Consider the following 17,437-nt stretch of genomic DNA (forward strand, 5'->3'; position numbering starts at 1 on the left):
GTGCGAGAGGCCTCCCTTCCAAAACATAACATAGCCAGTACTATTCTGTAACTGTTCTTGGGAGCTTTGTAGGAACCAATGCAGGATGCAGGAATTTTTGCTTATACTAGTTTGTTTTGTGGGTGGTTTGTCTGGGGGACACAGGTGTTCTATGGGGAGAGGAAGGCTGGGATTGTTGTTGCTTCATCTGTGGGCGGAGTATTCAAGGTTTTTTGGTTTCATTGTGACTCACTGTGGTCAATCACCAAAAGATCTTAATCGCAAAGCAGTGAGATGGTGTAGTTTTTTAATAATATAGACCGGGTCTCTAGAACACAGAAGGGCAAAAGTAGAGCTGAATGCCAGCTTGAACATAACAGCTGGATAGCTTCCTGTTTGCCACTCAGGTGGATCCTTTCAGTGAGCAGTGGAAAACCAAAGTTCAGAAAGACAGCTTGCCTTCCAAGTGACTGTTAGCCCTCTAGAAGTGACACTTAGTATGTGATTAATGTAGTAAAAATCATAAATTCCTCTGTGTGGTCATGGTTATAACAGCAAACTCCTATGTGAAGATTTTCTGCCACAGTGAAAAGTGGGAGTGTATGAAACAATGAAATAAATAATAAAAAAAAAAAATGTTTCATACAGGTATGTTGTAAGGCCATTATCAGCCAAAATCAGCCAAGTGTTGTGCAGTCTTACAGCAAATTCCAGTCCGTGTCTCAAAGAACTTTGTAATACTGGATATGTAGTTACAAATATCTGTCACAAGTGGACAGGAAAACAGGGTGGACACATAGTGATCAGAGGAAGTCATTTATCTTTTATGCAGAGGGGCAAAGAAAGGTATTTCTGTTTCACGGGAAGTTGGTTTCATTCACTAATACCCTTATTTCTCCTTTTCCCCCACCCAACCCCAAATCCATAGATCTTCCCTAGAAGGAACATGCTTCTATTCAGAAATCTCCTCTGTCAGATTTTGGCCATCCCACAAGGCAGATGCTGGACATGGTAACAGCAGTCCTCAACTCCCACTTGTTCCTCCTGGAGGACAGGGGCTCCCAAAGCCCAGGCAGTGTTTCCCAGTCTGGTCTGTTTCCTCCCAGAACATGCTACCCGTAGCTGGTACAGGATGGCAATGCCAAGGGCTTCTGGCTAAGCCAGCCCACAGGCAGGTGAAGGGACTCACTGCAGAGTAGCAAAGGATGAGTTAATACTCATGTCTTTCAGGTTAAAAAGCAAAGCAGTAAAATTTTACAATTTTTACAGGTTTTCCGAGGCCAGATCCTCATCCTGCAAGCACAGTCTGAGATGGACATCCTAGTGTCCTTTTCCTAACTGGAATTTGTGTGCAGATTGACCACTATTATCGTGGCATTCTCCATGCAGGGACAGAGAAAAGGTTACAGTTGTATGATTTATCTTTTAATGTCAGTAAAACTATGCAGTCAATAGCTCTTCATTTTGTTAATTAAAAATTCACAGTTCTGCTAGGTGTTTAGCTACCACTTCTAATCATGAGGTTGTTTGTTTACACATGCAATTTTCGTCTTTAATCATTTTAGTGAGAAAGTACTGCTTAATTTATATGGATTGTAACAGTTGAATAGCTTTTCATTTTCATATTATACATGTTTTAAGAGAAGCCTTGATTCAATCTTACCTGTTTATGACTTAGCATAAGTTCAATGACAATTTTCTGGTGATGATAGCTTAATTTGCACAGTCAGTGAGAGTAAATATTAAGGTAACAGTAGAGAGAATATAAAAAGTGTTATCATGTTGAATGCTTTGGAGAATGTAATAAATGTTTTTTTTCTTTTACCCTGAGTCATTTTATTTTTTTCCTTTTTTTTTTTTTTTGTCATAGTGCCTTTGACTTGGTAAACATTCATCTTTTCCATGATGCTTCCAATTTAATTGCTTGGGAAACAAGCCCATCGGTTTACTCAGGAATACGGCATAAGGCTCTTGGCTATGTACTTGATAGGTATGTATTAGCCTTTACTAGCCTCTCTCAATCTTCTTTGTTCATAAGCAGTTTATAAAATATGTTTCAAAAGGCACACTCAGAAATGTAGAGATTTTTATTCTGTGAACTGAAAATGGTCAGTCTTTATAAGAATTTTCTACACAGTACCAATTACAGATCATTTTATAATACTTACTCTTTTAACATAAATTACTGGGTTTGGATAATCCTTCTGAAGTCACCAAAAGTTGTGAAGAAGAAAGTAGATTTATTTTTATAATATGTTAGCTTAGTTTCTTTTTAGTCTACATTGAGTCTAATAAAGCTGTCATTTGTGTTTTCAGTTAAGGAATAATAGAATAAGATTCGATATTAGGAGGACTCTCTTCACTGAGAGGGTGGTCAGGCACTGGAACAGGCTCCCCAAGAAAGTGGTCACAGCATCAAGTTGCTGGAGCTCAACAAGTGTTTGGACAATGCTCTCAGACATATGGTCTGATTTTCAGGTGGTCCTGTGTTGAGCAAGGAGTTGGACTCAGAGATCCTTGTGGATCCCTTCCAACTTGGGATATTCTTTGATTCTACAATCCTAACAGCTGTGGTTGGAAGGGACCTCTGGGCATCTTTTGTCCATCCTGTTCAGAACAGTACTGACTTCAACATCCAATCAGGTTGTGCAAGGCTTACCCAGCTGAGCTTTGAATATGTCCACATACAGTGATTTACACTCTCTTCAGGCCACTCATTTCTGTGTTTGACCACCTTTTTTGTGTCTTTGTTTTCCCTAATTCAGTCAGAATTTCCTTCAATGCCATTTGTGTTCATTGCCCCTTATCTTTTGGTGTACGTTGCTGAGGAGAGTCTGGGTCTGTCTCTTCTGTAACCATCAAATAGATAAAGCCAGCAACAAAATCCTCCCGTAGACTTCTTTTCTGTAAACTGAACAAATCCAGCTCTTCCAGCATCACAGGCTCGGTCCCCCTCAACATTAAACCCTGTGGTGTTTCAGTCTCAGTACCGGCTCATTGCAGCAGGCAGCTAATCTTTTTAAAGTGACAAAACAGCATTTGTATGCAGTCATCATTGTTATTAATAACATCACGGTCTATAAGAGTGTTACAGATTTGATTCATATGATGGGTGGTACAATACAGAGGACGGCGTATTCGGTGGTCCCAAAAATACCCCAAAATTTACAGCTGCCCTATTTAGCAGTTATAAAGTCAGAAATAAAGACCACTTTCCTTGAGAGAGAAAAAATGATTTCTGCATGGGCATACACGTATTGGTAATTTAAGCAGGTATTTCTCTTCCAAGATACTGCTTGACCTCCTGTTTGTCTGAGAAATGGAACTTTAAAGAAGCCATGGCATACTTATAGCACATGCTGCCGTGTGTATCTGTGGCATAAAATGATGCTTAAAACAAACCACATAGGCTGGGAAAGATAAAGGCAGAGCAGTTTGTGTATTTTTTTAAATGCACTCCTTGTATCTAAGCATTTAATTTTCTTTAAGTACATCTGAATGGTTTGTGGCATCTTTGGGAATTGTGTATCACCCTCTCGTCATCGTGCCTTGGCAGTATACCTGTCTCCCTTCTCTTAGATTTTGCATCATCACCCCAGTGTATCTCCTCCTTTTACAGATGTATTTACATGAGGAAAAATGTTGCATTTTAACATGAGATTTAAAAATATTACGTGCTCTGAGGATAACAAAGCAAGCAATAGCTTCCAGCACATGCTAATTTGCTGACTGCACTGAACATAGGGATTTGGATCAATAAGAGTGAAAACTATTACATGCTAGTTTGTCTGCACTGAGACTTCAGGATGCGCTAGTTGGTACGTGGAACCCTTGCTCCGACAGCTTGGCGTAGTGCGCACTTGCTGCTCATCCCATGAAGCCCCATTCCCTGTTGTCCCCAGGCAGCTACCGCCCACACCCCAGCCCCATGGCCCTTGCCCGAACAAGCCCGGTGCCTGCCTCCATGGCACCGAGAGCCCCTGCACTGCCACTTCCCCCATGTTTTTTCCAGGGACTTCCACAACCCCTGGCTCCCCCCGCGTGGCGGGGCTGGCCCAGCCGAGGTGCTGCAGGCTGTGGCCAGCCACCGACAGCAACCCAAGGCCAGGCCTGAGGGAGCAGCAGGGCTGCTGCCGCCCATCCCCGAAGCACAGCCATGCCTCCCAGCCCCACACATTTCAGGTTAGCAGAGGGGAGGAGAGCAGGTGAGAGTTGTTGCTCAACGTCAGACTGTGGCCAAGCGGGCTGAGATGAGGGACATGTTGACGTGCTCCATGTGTCTCTTCCTTCTCACGTTTGCCTGTAACCTTCCCTGCATGCAGTACATGCAGCATCTCCCCAGAGAGGGCTCCTCACCAACAAGTTACAGTTTACTCTTCTGGCTGTCTCTTGCAGCAGCCTAGAAATTAAGGCTGCTCCTGAACCAAAGTTATGCACTGAAAAATGTCTTTGTGTATGCAATGTTGTCATTGTTCAGCCTGGAGAAGAGGAGGCTTAGGGGAATCTTGTCAGTGTCTATAAATACCTGAAAGGAGGGTGCAAAGAGGACACAGCCAGGCTCTTTTCAGTGGTTCCCAGTGCCAAGACAAGAGGCAATGGGCACAAACTGGAGCACAAGAGGTGTCATCTAAACAGCAGGAAATTTCTGTGCTGTGCAGATGACAGCACTCTTGCACAGGTTGCCCAGAGAGGATGTGGAGCCTCCTCCCCAAGGAGGAGACTCAAAAGCTGCCTGGGCACAAACCTGGGCAACCCTCTCTGGATGTCCGTGCTGAAGCAGGAGTTGGACCAGATGACCTTCAGGGGTCCCTTCCTACCTCAACCATTCTGTGAATCTTGGATTCACTATCCAAATTTTCACTGAAAAAAACATTCTGAAATGTAGTATGGGGTATAAATACCTTTGCAATCACTTTCTATCTAAAGGTTTACTTCTTTCTAGAAGTCTTGTCTTAGTTAGGATGATACTTAAACAAAAGATACTGTTTTTTTCCCACTATATATGTGCTTTTCCTGTGTACCCCAGCAGAGGGCTAAATATGAATTTCTCCAAAAATAGACATTTATTTTCACTTTGGGGGAATAATAAAAGGATGAAGAGGAATAATCCAGTATGTCTGGTCCTGTATCCGTTTTTCTGTGATACCACAGGTAAAAGCTGTTCAAATCATCAGAAAACACTAGGCTCTTGGAAGGTTTGTAAATAGGCGGCAAGCAGTAGATTACAGTAAAAGATCTTTTATTTAGAGGACAAAGCCACAGTTAGCTCAGGTTCTACTTCCAGTAGTTTGGGAGATTTGTGTGTTCTGTTACATACATCAGTGTGAAAAAGGCCTTTTTTTTTTCTTTTTTTTTTAATCTCCATTGGTCTCCTCTCCTTTTCGTATGCTTTGCACTAGGGAACTTTAGCAAACCTGTATAAACCTCTTGCATTATATATTGTACACTTGTTTACAGCATACAGTGTGCTTCATTAGCTAATTTTGGCTTTGGACCTCCCACGATGCCCTGGCAGGGGTAAGGTAATACGACTGTAGTATTAGTGTCAGCTGTGGGTCAAAGATGTCATGATGGTATATCACTAAAATGTGACACTGCCAAAACCTGCCCCAACTCCCCTGTCCTTAGAAAAGAAAACCTTCAATTTTAGGTTGCACACTAGTACTGTGAGTTTGCATTCAGATGAATTGTTCATTTTGAGAGAGCAGCCAGCCGCAGATCCGGACCTCCATAGTGAAATGATGGGCTGACTTGCACAAAAGGGGAGTTCTGTAAGAGCAGTGAATAATGGGAAACCCCTTTCATCGGCATTGCTAACCTTTTGGCAGCCACCAGCAAACTCTATTCTGATCTGCTGATTGGGGAGGACAATACACTGAAGCTCACTTTGAATGCATGCTACCACCAACAGTGTCCCCATTCAGAGGGTTTTGGGAACCATCTTTGACCATTGTCTGCCATCACTCCTTCAGACAGTAGGAAAAGGGAAAGTGAGAATGTCTATAGGGGGAAAAGTACTTCTTTTCTTGGCTTTAATCTCTTTTTAAAGCTTCATAGATCTACATTTCCAGCTGAGCTACTGGAGCTATGCAGTGTCAGATAAATATTGAAGAGAGAGGTTTCAAGCTGAGCTTTTAAATCCCCTTATCTGCATGAACTAATAATGCAGATTTAGTGCTGTTAAAAACAGAGACTGATAAGTCTTTTCCTTTAAAGCCTTTAAACTGCTAAAGAGCATTTAACAGAAATGCAGTTCAAACCCAGAGAACAATGCTGAGAAGGAAAACAGTTTAATGAGCTAAACCTTCACTGAATGAAGCAAAAACACCTTCTCACAGTTGATTTAGGTCACTGTGGGAGTAAGTGAAAGCTAGGTTCTGTTAACTCTGCATCTTCATAAACATGAATTAAGTACAGCCTTTTCATGTAAGGTAAAAGCTATCACAGGACTTTGAAACACAAAAAACAAGAAAGTTTGCAAATACAGCTTGAATAAATTACCTTAACTATTAAAATCAGAGAAGTTGGTTTCCCAAAATTATTTTAACACAAGGTTTTACCACATAAGCATGAAGCATCTCAGTATATCTAAATTACTGAGAAGGGGAAGTGTTAGAGGAGAAAAAAAAAAAAAAGACAAAAGGGAATAGGTGCAGAGTGAATGTTTTAAAGTTGTCTTTAGAAGTTTCCACTTGAGTGAATCTATTAATAAACGTAATAACATATTTAGAGAATAGAAAGGTTTAATCTCGCAATGGTGTTATGAAGTGATTTACCTTTAAAATTAGCTTTTTTGAAATTAGAAAATGAATAATACAGCAAGGAGAATGTTTTTAAAGACAACTAGCTGGTGTATGCTGGGCCAGATTGTTTTTATCATTTGCCACTTAGCAAATGTGAAGAAAATATGGTGATAAATAGATTCTTTAAGAGAGCTAGAATTACATCAGTGATGAGCAAATATTTGTTTATTTACAAATACATGCACAGTGTATATGTATAAAATTGGTCTCTGTAATGAGTCGATGCTAATGTAAACCCAAACTAAATTCCCAGAAGTCAATTATGTTGTTCCAGATACAAATGCAGTCAAATCTGAAGTTGTTTTATAAATCAGAATATAGAACACCAGTAGTGTATTTTCTAAGACAAAAAGAAATTCTTCTAGACCCATTTTGGTTAATTCACATGTACCGTTATCCCTATTTGCATCATACTTGCATCTTTTTATTTTCTAAAGGTGGAAAGTTCAAGCTATATAAGAGATTAAAAAAGGAAATTATTTTGTGTTTTACTTCAGACTTCCATACATCTCCTGTAATTAATGCTTGTGCATGTGTATATTGCTGTATTAGTCATATACTTTAGATCCTTGCTAGGGAAAAATGTCTGCTAAATTTACAAATTGAGTAGAAACCATAGGATAGGGTCCTTTAAAAGTATTAGAAAATAGTATGTTAAGAATAAGAATGTCAGATATTAGCCTGATAACTGTCATTTTTGTTGTGCCAGCCATTTAAACTTCCTGAAATTATCTAGAGCATTCAGATCCATAAAATGAATGTTTTTCTTTCTTTTTTTTTCTTTTTTTTTCCTTTTTTTTTTTTTTTTTTTTTTTTAAGAAAGTGACAGTGCTCTTCTGTTTTCCTATTGAAATGTTCCCTGGCCTAGTTCAACAGAAACATTTTTACATTACAACTGTGAAATCTTGGCATAAAGCTCCCCTTTGTGCCCTTCATTATTTTCTCACAAATATAGTCCATTGTCACATAGCTGAAGTTAATTTGATCAACATTGGGACATTTAACTTTTATGTCCGGTCAAAGGAGCTGTTTCATGCTCATTTTGGGTATTCAAAAGAAATGATTGCCAGAAAAATAATGTTACTATTAACAATTCAGAGCAATTAGTTTCCCAGGGAGAGGCGATGTGATGCACCGGCTCCACACAACTATTCTTTGTCATTTTATGGATGCTCATCAGTCAACTGTCACATCTTCTCAAAGACCCCTCCAATCTAAATGTTTCTTTTTGGGCTTTTCCCAGAACTAGCAGCTGAATGAGCAAAAGAAAAGCCACTTAGTTTCTAGGCAAAGGAAAACTTCACTCTAAAGATCTGGGTCATTTGAGAAGATTCTAGGAGTAGCCTGCTTTTTTTTTTTTCTTTTTTTTTCAACAGTGATTTTAATGTCAAGTGAAAACTCTCTGTAATCATGTGTCTTCAAACATTTAGTGATTTTTTTTATGTATTCAGAAAGAATGCACTCCCAGGGCAAATAAACCTTCTATCCAAATGTCGTCTAACAAAGGTTTAAAACCCTAGATCACATTCAGAAAGACAGCTTTTCATTAAACACCCTGAGGCTCATCTCATTAATATTTAATCATCCCCCCCTTAAAGTAAGGTTAAGTGCTCTCAAAATTAACGTGTTTGTATAATATGCTCGTTAAAGAGCAAATCCAGCAAAATTATCTTGTTACTTTCAGCCTGTCAAATAAAGTCAAAGACACTTTTTCCTTGCTTTTTTTTTTCTATTGGCTCAAACTTTTACTTGTTTGATGTGGTTGTCAAAAAATTAACTCATGTCCTTCGTGTTTACACAAACAACTTTTGAATTTGATTTAGGTTATATTTTTAGCAGAGAAATGATTTTCTACTTGTATGCATTGTAACAAAAAATACACATGGTTATAATTGTAAGGACATGCTAAACATTTATACACTACATGAATGATGATTTTTGATAGTCCTAGTCGGCAAGTTTACCTTCATTCAGTTATTTTCTGTGTTTGGGGCTTTTTTTTTTTCTCTTAATAACTGAACAGGTCCAGGGGTTTAGATTATCAAGACTATTATAACAAGCCTTTCTGGTGTTTGTTATTCATATTGTAAATAAAAGATCTCTTTTTTTCTCTCATGTCAAACATAAATCTGTAAAAGCAGAAACTGGTTTTCAAGCAAAGATCTAATTGGAAAATTAGCAATCCAAAATCCAGAACTTTAGTAACTTCTAGAAACATGTCACTTAAACAAAAAAATGTGTGGATATGCTAAGTCACACTTCAATTTGCCTACCTAATGTGAGCAGAATTGTGTCTCTTTCAAAAGAGATGTTAAAAATATAAAGCACTGAAACTTCCTGGAGTTTTTTTGTTTTGTTTTGTTTTGTTGTTTCATTGTTGTTGTTGTTTGTGTGTGTGTGTGTTGTTTTTGTTTGTTTGTTGTGTTGGTTTTTCTTTACAATAGTTTTCACAAAGACAAACTCACTGTCTAATGCTGTGGATTGCAGTAAAGGATTTGCCAAGTCTGCTTGTGAGGACTCTTAAGACTTCACCTCATCTTTTGTAAGGGTTTTGCTCCTTTGTACCTGTTTTCCATTAATAGGTTCTCCTGGAGCTGCCTCAGCTGTGTACCCCGTCTCTCTAGCAGAATACAACTGATGTAACTACAGGCTAGACTGGATGTAGTATGAAAAGATAATTTGTGTAATTAAGCAGAGACAATTGAAGAGAAAAGAGAAAAACTCTTAAAAAAGAAACCTGAAGCAGTGGCTGAAAATAACTTGTGGCCAGTTTGATTTTTCTCTGAAAGTGCCTTTATATAAGAATTGCAGGGCATGTCACATTCCCATTGGATTATTTTTCTCTTTTTACTGTAATTTGTTCCTTAGAGATTTGGAGGCTAGATAAAGAGCAGTCATTAGTGTCTAGCTAAAGGTGACACTCACATCAGCATTCATTGTGGTTTGTGCCTTTTGAAATGTTCTATCGTATAGTCATATAATCTTCCAGGATAGCTATGATTTAATTAAAAAGAATCTATATGGGCTGTTGATCCAATTTTTATTCATTTGCAGAGAAATGAAAATAAATTGCTATTGTGATTTTATTTACAAGCCACTGAATGCTCACTGTAAAATGATGCTATGAGCTGATAGTTATAAAACGAAGAAATGGTTGAAAGAGCTCCATTCTGCTACCATTTGAGTCTATGGGCACTAAGTGAATAACCATCTTTCATCGTTTTTACTCCCATAGGGAAGGTAGGATCACTGTAGGAGAATGGTTGTTTTCTTTTGTGTGCTGTGTTCTGGAAAGATACAGATTATGTTTTACAGGTAAATAACCATATGCAAGTTGCAGCATTTTTAGCTGCTTGTCTGTGTGTCTGTACAAGTGCTGAACTACCTGTAGATGGACTTTGCAGAAGTTCTTCACGAACTGGCAGGTAACTGCAGTAACTGTTTCACATTTAATGAAAGCCTCTTTACATTTCTTCCATCAGTGTATGGTTTAAGTTGCAGTTAAGATGTTTCAGTTTCTTACTGCAAAGAAGGATTGGTCCTGCAATCTCTGTATCCACCAGAATTTTCCTTGGCCAAATGCTAGCAGCTCTGATTTTTCAATCTTTTGAAAGAGAGGATTTTTCCTTCTCTTTAGCACTTCAAATATTTCTGTCATGTCACCCTTTGTTTTTTTCCTTTAACTAAGTAGTCCACTGTAGTGTGATTTTCAAAGGATTAAATGCCCAAGCTAATAATTAAGTATGTAAAATTTGTTACTTGTTAGCTTTTTTTTTTTTTTTTTTTTACATTGAGCATTTCTGAGTCCTTTGCAAGTGAAGACTTTCTGTGTTTCTAATAATTTGTATTAGGCTTTTCAAGAGCGGGGTTGTTTTTATTTTTGATTCACACTCTGTCTGAGCCTAGTTGGCTCCGCAGGCAAGCCAATGAGAACATGTTGGTTTCAGTTGCTAGCAATGCCCAGTGGTGTGATATGGCTGGCGTCCTGTCACCTTCTGCTGCCCCCTCTACCCATGTAGCCATCCCCCGGAGGCTGGACAGGGAAAGGCACCTGTGGCCAGTCTTGGGAGGGTATGGCAAGGTACAAATCTTCCAAGATTTCGTAATTATTCTGCCACTGTTCCCACTGGTGAACTGTCTCAGAGGTACAGTGCCTGTCTTTGGAATTTTTCTAGAGTTATCATAAAAAATACTTTTCCCAGATTTTAAAGAGTTAGAGGATCAGTATGCTATTGCCGTGGATCCTAGTTATTTTAAGGCTTGCCATTAGCACTTTTAACACTAAGTGAACACAGGGTTTGTTTTACTCTACCACATCCAAGCTGTGCAGAACTGTAAACAAGAATTGCTGTGTGTCAGTCTTTACGCAGATGAAGACATGGCAGTTATCTGCTGTCTGCTTATGACCACGTGTTACCAACACTGAGGGGATTCAGAAGTTATGTGTAGGAATTTTAGTCTTCCGTGATAAAAGATTCAAAAAGACATGTGGTTTCTGTTTTTTTCTTGTTGTTTTCTTTTACATCAGTTGGAGAATGAGAAAATTTCTTTGTAATGGAACGCCAGTGCTGTAGTATTGTATTTTCCTGTAGCAAAATTGACAAGTACTTACATCATTATACATGGCTGCTATTTCATTAGGCGAATGTCAGTGTCAGGTAAGATCATGGTTTTATCAATATAATGAAAATACCAGTCAAGTGAGGAAAAAGTCACAATTTTCCAGCTCTAAAAATTGATTTTTATTGCTCTTCTTGTAATCCTTTCTTTGGATTAAGTATTTATTATTGATGTGGTCTTTCTTTTAATCTTAATAGATGCTGACATTGTAATTAATTAAAAAATACAGCATTTTTGCCCAAATGGCACTATATTGAAATTAAAAGTGAACATCACATATTAGTTAAACAGCCCTGGCAAATGCCTTGAGTGCTAAGATGATTGCCTAAGCTTCTTGACAATTCCCTTCATCTTGCTGTATGCTGCTTGACCTTTTGAGATGTTTTGGTGTTATTAATAGGTTTGAGCCATTATATCCGAAAGAACAGGGCACAAAAATATGATAAAGTTTATCTTTCTAATGACAGTGCTACAACACCTTAGGCATGCCAATGAAGTCACTTGCTTCCTGTCTTTTGAGGCACACTTACACATTACCCAGGTAACTTTTATTCAGGAAATTATGTTTTTTTCTGGAATTCGTCTCTCAATACGTACCTGGGAATGCAAGGTGATGCAAGCTGAGTGCTGACTGTACTGCAGAAGGGAAGCAATGCTCAGAAGAGCTGACAAGGTCCTGTCTTTCAAAGTTCTCTCTAAAGCTTTTGGTGGAGAGGTTGCGATTGTTTACTGAGAATCTCCCCAGGCCACTTCTCGAGGTGTGGATGTGCAAGCTGAACTTTCTGTCCAAAACTTAAATGGAAAAAGTAACAAGGATAGGAATAACAGAAATCTGACAGACCAAGTAGCAATCCTGTGCCTTTTTTTGTTCTAGCCAAAACCTAACATTTCCAGTCTCTTGATCTTCAGTGTCAACACGGCAGTGTTGTAGAAGACAGTTTTCACTGTCGTCGTTCCAGGCCTTTCCACCAGAAGTCACTGCAGGAGTTGTTATTACCTCTGGCACTGTAGATCTACGTTAAAGAAAGTGCATATAACCTTCTTATCCATAGTTCTCCTGCTGCTTTCATACTACCTCTTAGCTTCCACCAACGGGACAGTCAGGTCACTTTCTGCTTTTATTTTTTCCCGTTCTAAACGTTCTCCTCTGGGGTAAGATCCTTGCTTGCCATGCAAGCTGTGCATGCCCTCAGCCAGGTGCAGGGCTCCACGGAGGGGCACAGGCCAAGTGGCATCCATGCTCCCCAGTGAGCCTGTGGGCAGCCCCACGGTGCCAGGCTCCTGGCAGTCCCTGGGCACTGCACCCATCCATCAGCTGAAGCATGGAAAGGTTTTACTGTCTCAGGAAGAGGCTCAGGTATGCCAGTATTGATTTTACTGAATTTGGATCAAAATAACCATTGGTCCAGAGCTGTGCTTAGATTAACGGTTAACAATATGAGCAGTTTAACCTGAGAAATGATTGCTGCAGCTAGACTGAGCTGTCGTGTACATAGCTGTTTGTGATTTTTATCATCCTTTAGTTAGGAAAGGGCACTATATATAGGCAATCACATTTTCCCTGTAAAAGCAGCTTTCATGTCTTTAATCCTTCTGAATGAGTAATATACCAAAATATAGAGATTGCAAAAGGATAACTTCTTACCTCATAAGTTGTATGAGAGATACGGAAGCTTTCATACGAGTTAGTATTTAGCTTAAACGCATTTAGTTATTACATAAATGTGCTCACTGAATAAAATATGGGTTGACCTTTGGATTGTTTCTTCCCAAACAACGTGACAGTGTCCCTCCTTCTCCTCCATTCAGCCTGCTTGGCAGAGCTGCGAGTTTTTTTGTTTTGTTTTGTTATGTTATTGTTGTGTTTTGCTTTTTTTTTAAAAAAAAAAAAAAAAAAGAAAAAAACCCTCAAGCCCTTCTTTTCAGTGGTGTCAAGTCAGGATGAATTGGCCAGGGAAGCATGTTTATAGACTGTGTGAAGAACTTTGTCTTTGTGTGGGAACGCTGGTGACACTGGTATGGCTTGCCTGAATGAACTGCGATGACGCGGCTAATAAGGTGTCCTGCTGAGTGCCGCCACAGCCTTTCTCAGACCTCCCACTTAATGCCATTCAGCTCCAGCTCAGTGTAGCTAATTTTTCCCATTCCCTCAATTCTTTAGGCCCCCTTACAAACAGAAAAGTCAACTTTCACACCGTGGAGAAGATAAGTGCTTTAGGAAATAATCGTGTAAACAGAATGTTACCTTCTGACCTGATGCTGATACCTTGGTCCGGGACAAAACCCAGCTGGCTATTGCATTAGACATGGCTATTAAAGGAATAATGCTGCTGATCCTCCTTACAAAGTGCCCTGAGAAATGGTTTAGCCAAATCACAGTGCCTCTTGTCACAGTGAATCATGTTCAGCTGCTCTCTTCCATGATCAAATTGCTGATATTTAGATGCTCCCTTGTCTTCTCCTTTCTGGTGCCAGTATGGGAGGGGGATAAGTAGGAAAGGAAGTATAAGTCTATGCTGTTTCTGCTTGCCCTAGTATTTTCTGCCTGAATTTCAATGTTGTGAAACATGCATACAGTACACCATATCACTTTTACAGAAGAGGGTACATTTCATAAAGTATCTTTATTTGCAGTGACTGTGAGTACTTCAAAATGGCAAAACTAAATTACAGAAGGATTTCAATGATTCCAATAACATGGAACTGTTCATTTTAAGATCACACTAACAGATTCATTTAGGTATTTCATGTAGAGAATAAATTTAATAACTAGTCCCAGATCTCCAGGAGTATCAGGAAGAAGAGGAACCTCTACCTCTTATTTATTTGAGTCTTGATAAGAATATGATATCCTCATAAAGAGCTTTGAATCAACTTAACCTTCACAGTCCTTTTAGTTGATACTGTCACCCAGACTTAGAGGTACACCCTTTCATTGAAGTAACTTGACATATACTGGGTTCTAAGACCAAATCCATTTGCTTTTACTGTGGCATTTGTTTGACTTTTTTTAGGTTTGCCAATTGCATGGGTCTGTGGTCTGAACTGGGAGGTGTGATCACTACAGGCAATTTAGCTCAAACTGAAGCTGTTAAGCTTCATCGCTCAGATGGTTTGAGCATTTTCTCATAATTCTCCTGGTACATCCGAAATAACAGGTTTTGTCAGAGATCTTTTGGAAAATGTGTGAGGGGGCTGCTGGGCTACAAAGCACTGCTCAGTAGTAGGTAGCTTTCCTAGAAGTCCTACTGAGAACAGAATGACTACATGTCCAGTGTAGCACCAGTAACCTTTCTGGCTTTGTAATGTAGTTGCTGATAGCCAGTGTAAGACAAACTGCAGTTATTGGACCACAAAAAAAAAAGAAAAAGAAAAAAAAAAAAAAAGAGTTAAACATTTATTTTTCAGCAAACAAATTGCTATAGTAATTTCACATTAATTTCTACCCTTACCAGTGAAGTTTACTCCTTCCTTATAAACAGAGTGAACCATGGATCTGAGACATCAAAACGTTTAAGCATGTGACTGACTGGAAACGTTACTTGAAAGTTACAATTGCTTGCATGTTTTATTCTTGTGTCATGTCTAAAAAGCTATTCATCACTGATTTAGAAACCATCTGTGGATTGCTTGTCTCTTCTGAAAATACAACAAATTTTAAAAAGAACCAGAGAATAGTCCAAGCAGTCCAAAAGACTTTCAGTGTTGCACCATGACTTAAAAATGTAGAATTAGTTGGAAATAAGCAAAATAGTTAAGGTAATGTGTTCCAAGTGTGAGGAAATGCTCATCTGATGATATTATCAAGGAACACCAGTGACAGGACCCGTGGGAACGGGGTTAAGCTGAGGCAGGGGAAATTTAGGCTTGACATCAGGAGGGGGTTCTTCACAGAGAGGGTGGTTGCACACTGGAACAGGCTCCCCAGGGAAGTGGTCACTGCACCGAGCCTGTCTGAATTTAAGAAGAGATTGGACTGTGCACTTAGGCACATGGTCTGAACTTTTGGGTAGACCTGTGCGGTGTCAAGAGTTGGACTTGATGATCCTTAAGGGTCCCTTCCAACTCAGGATATTCTATGATTTCCTATGCAATTTTAAGCACTGTGTATTTGGAACTAGTAGAAGAGAAATAATCTATGGCATTTATTTTTGCACACTTTAGAGTTTAAGGCGGTCAGCAATAAATCCTGTCATAGGTGGGAATTTTTTCCGGTGGTCTGTATTTACCATATTCTATTTGTTATTTTGATTTCTAAATTGCACAGAAGTTTTTGGTTTTGGTTTTGGTTTTCATGTTATATATGCAAATAAACTTTTTTCATAAGCAATACTTTCTGCAGCAAGAACAAAGGATTAGAATAGCAAAAATGTTCTTCAAGCCATTACAGAGGAAAGACATCTTTCTGTAAGGGAAGACTTGTAGTCTGTTTGAAAAGTTTTCTGTATTATTTGTGTTGGGTATGTCATGATTGCCTATAATCTCTTAACAGCCTGGTATGGTCACAATAAACAGCACAGTTAGTTGACAAAAGTTAAGTACTTGTTAGTTCTCATAAGTTATGAAATTTTTAACTGAAAGCCACCTATTTTATTACAAGCTATTTAGAAGAGTTGTACAGGAATGTATAGAGTCTTCAAGAACATTGAAGCCCTTCTGGATAATCTAATAGTCAGCAAGTACAAGATAAAAGAAATAGCGCTAGGTACTCCCAATAAAAGCATTAAATTAGTGCTGGTGACATAGGTTGGCTGCTTTCTTTTTATATGATTCAAATTTATCACTCCATTGACTGATTCATGGCAACATTTTTAAAGGATTATTTGATTCATGGTTAAAGCAAGGGTATTGTTTTAGCAACGAATAACAAAGTAAATAGCATAGATTTTGAAGCCTTCCTACTTCATTTGCAAGTGCTCTTTCTTAAAAAAGCAAATATAGTCTTTTGAGTTCTCATTTACTTTTACACTTTATCAGCTATATATTTGTGGCTTAGAATGCAGAAACAAGGAATGGAACTTTTTTTTTTTCAGTTCTTGCTCCAGTCCTAACACCTTCTTTGTGCATCCTTGGTCCTGGTGAAACTGTTTTTCACAGTACAGTGCACAAGTTTTATCCAAATCCCCCTAATGCTGGATGTTATTCCTGCATTGCTGCTGGGAGAGGAAATATTGCTGTACTTTTCTTTATTGCTGTCTCCTTTACTAACTTGATTCTGATTCTAAAAGGATAATTGAGATAGTTCTTGTGCTATTGATTCAATGGAATTACAGGCACCAGTAAGTATTTCAAATTAGAGCTATCAGAGTACCACACTGCTGAAATAATTCTAAAATTCGGGAATTCTTGAACTAATAATAAGTCCCAGTGTCCAGGATAGTATGTGACAAACATAAACATCTAGTTGAGTCATTTAAGGCATTTTTATTGTTAGGTATCCCAGATCATTTAATAAGTACGTATACATGTATATGCCTTGTACCACTGTTGTTAATTTTACTGTACGCCTAAATTTCACCACTTGTGAAAAGGAGATACATCGGAAGTCACTTAAACATCATTCTTGAGAAGTAATATTTGGACTATTTTATTTCAATCTGTAATGAGATACTTTTTCTAAAATATCCATCAAGAGAAACTACAAGGGGAGCTACTGGTTAAAACTATCCATTTTAAAGCTGGCATTCATTTGTATGCAAATCATGTGTAAATCAAGTAATCAAGTAATGTGTAAAACTATGAAATGACTGAATTTTAATTAATTGTTCAGGAGCAGACTAATAAGCTGTTTTGTTCATCAGTAACTGTTTGAGGTTTTTCAAGTTAATTTGGTTAGCAGACATTTTAACTGGCTATTTTTGGAACAGACTGTTTATTTGGAAAATCTGTCTTTGCATAATATAATCTCAGACATCATCCTCATAATATCAATTTGCTTTGAGAGGCCTTCTCTAGACCTTGATGTCATTCCTGCAATATCTCTCAGGTTTTTGTCAGCAATAAATGGCAGTGGGCAAAGGGATATGAATCAGGAA

At 38.5% G+C, this 17,437-nt stretch overlaps 1 protein-coding gene across 1 annotated transcript in view; it reads left to right on the forward strand.

The window, feature by feature from the left end:
- Positions 1 to 17,437, forward strand: part of INPP5A (inositol polyphosphate-5-phosphatase A) — a 241,468-nt gene that overhangs the window by 148,091 nt on the left and 75,940 nt on the right. The window contains exon 8 of the mRNA XM_084290142.1: positions 1,850 to 1,969. Within this exon, the coding sequence (XP_084146268.1) occupies positions 1,850 to 1,969 (120 nt within the window). The remainder of the gene's footprint in view (positions 1 to 1,849; positions 1,970 to 17,437) is intronic.

This window comes from Netta rufina, assembly GCF_964035555.1.
Source record: "Netta rufina genome assembly, chromosome: 7".
NCBI lineage: Eukaryota > Metazoa > Chordata > Aves > Anseriformes > Anatidae > Netta > Netta rufina.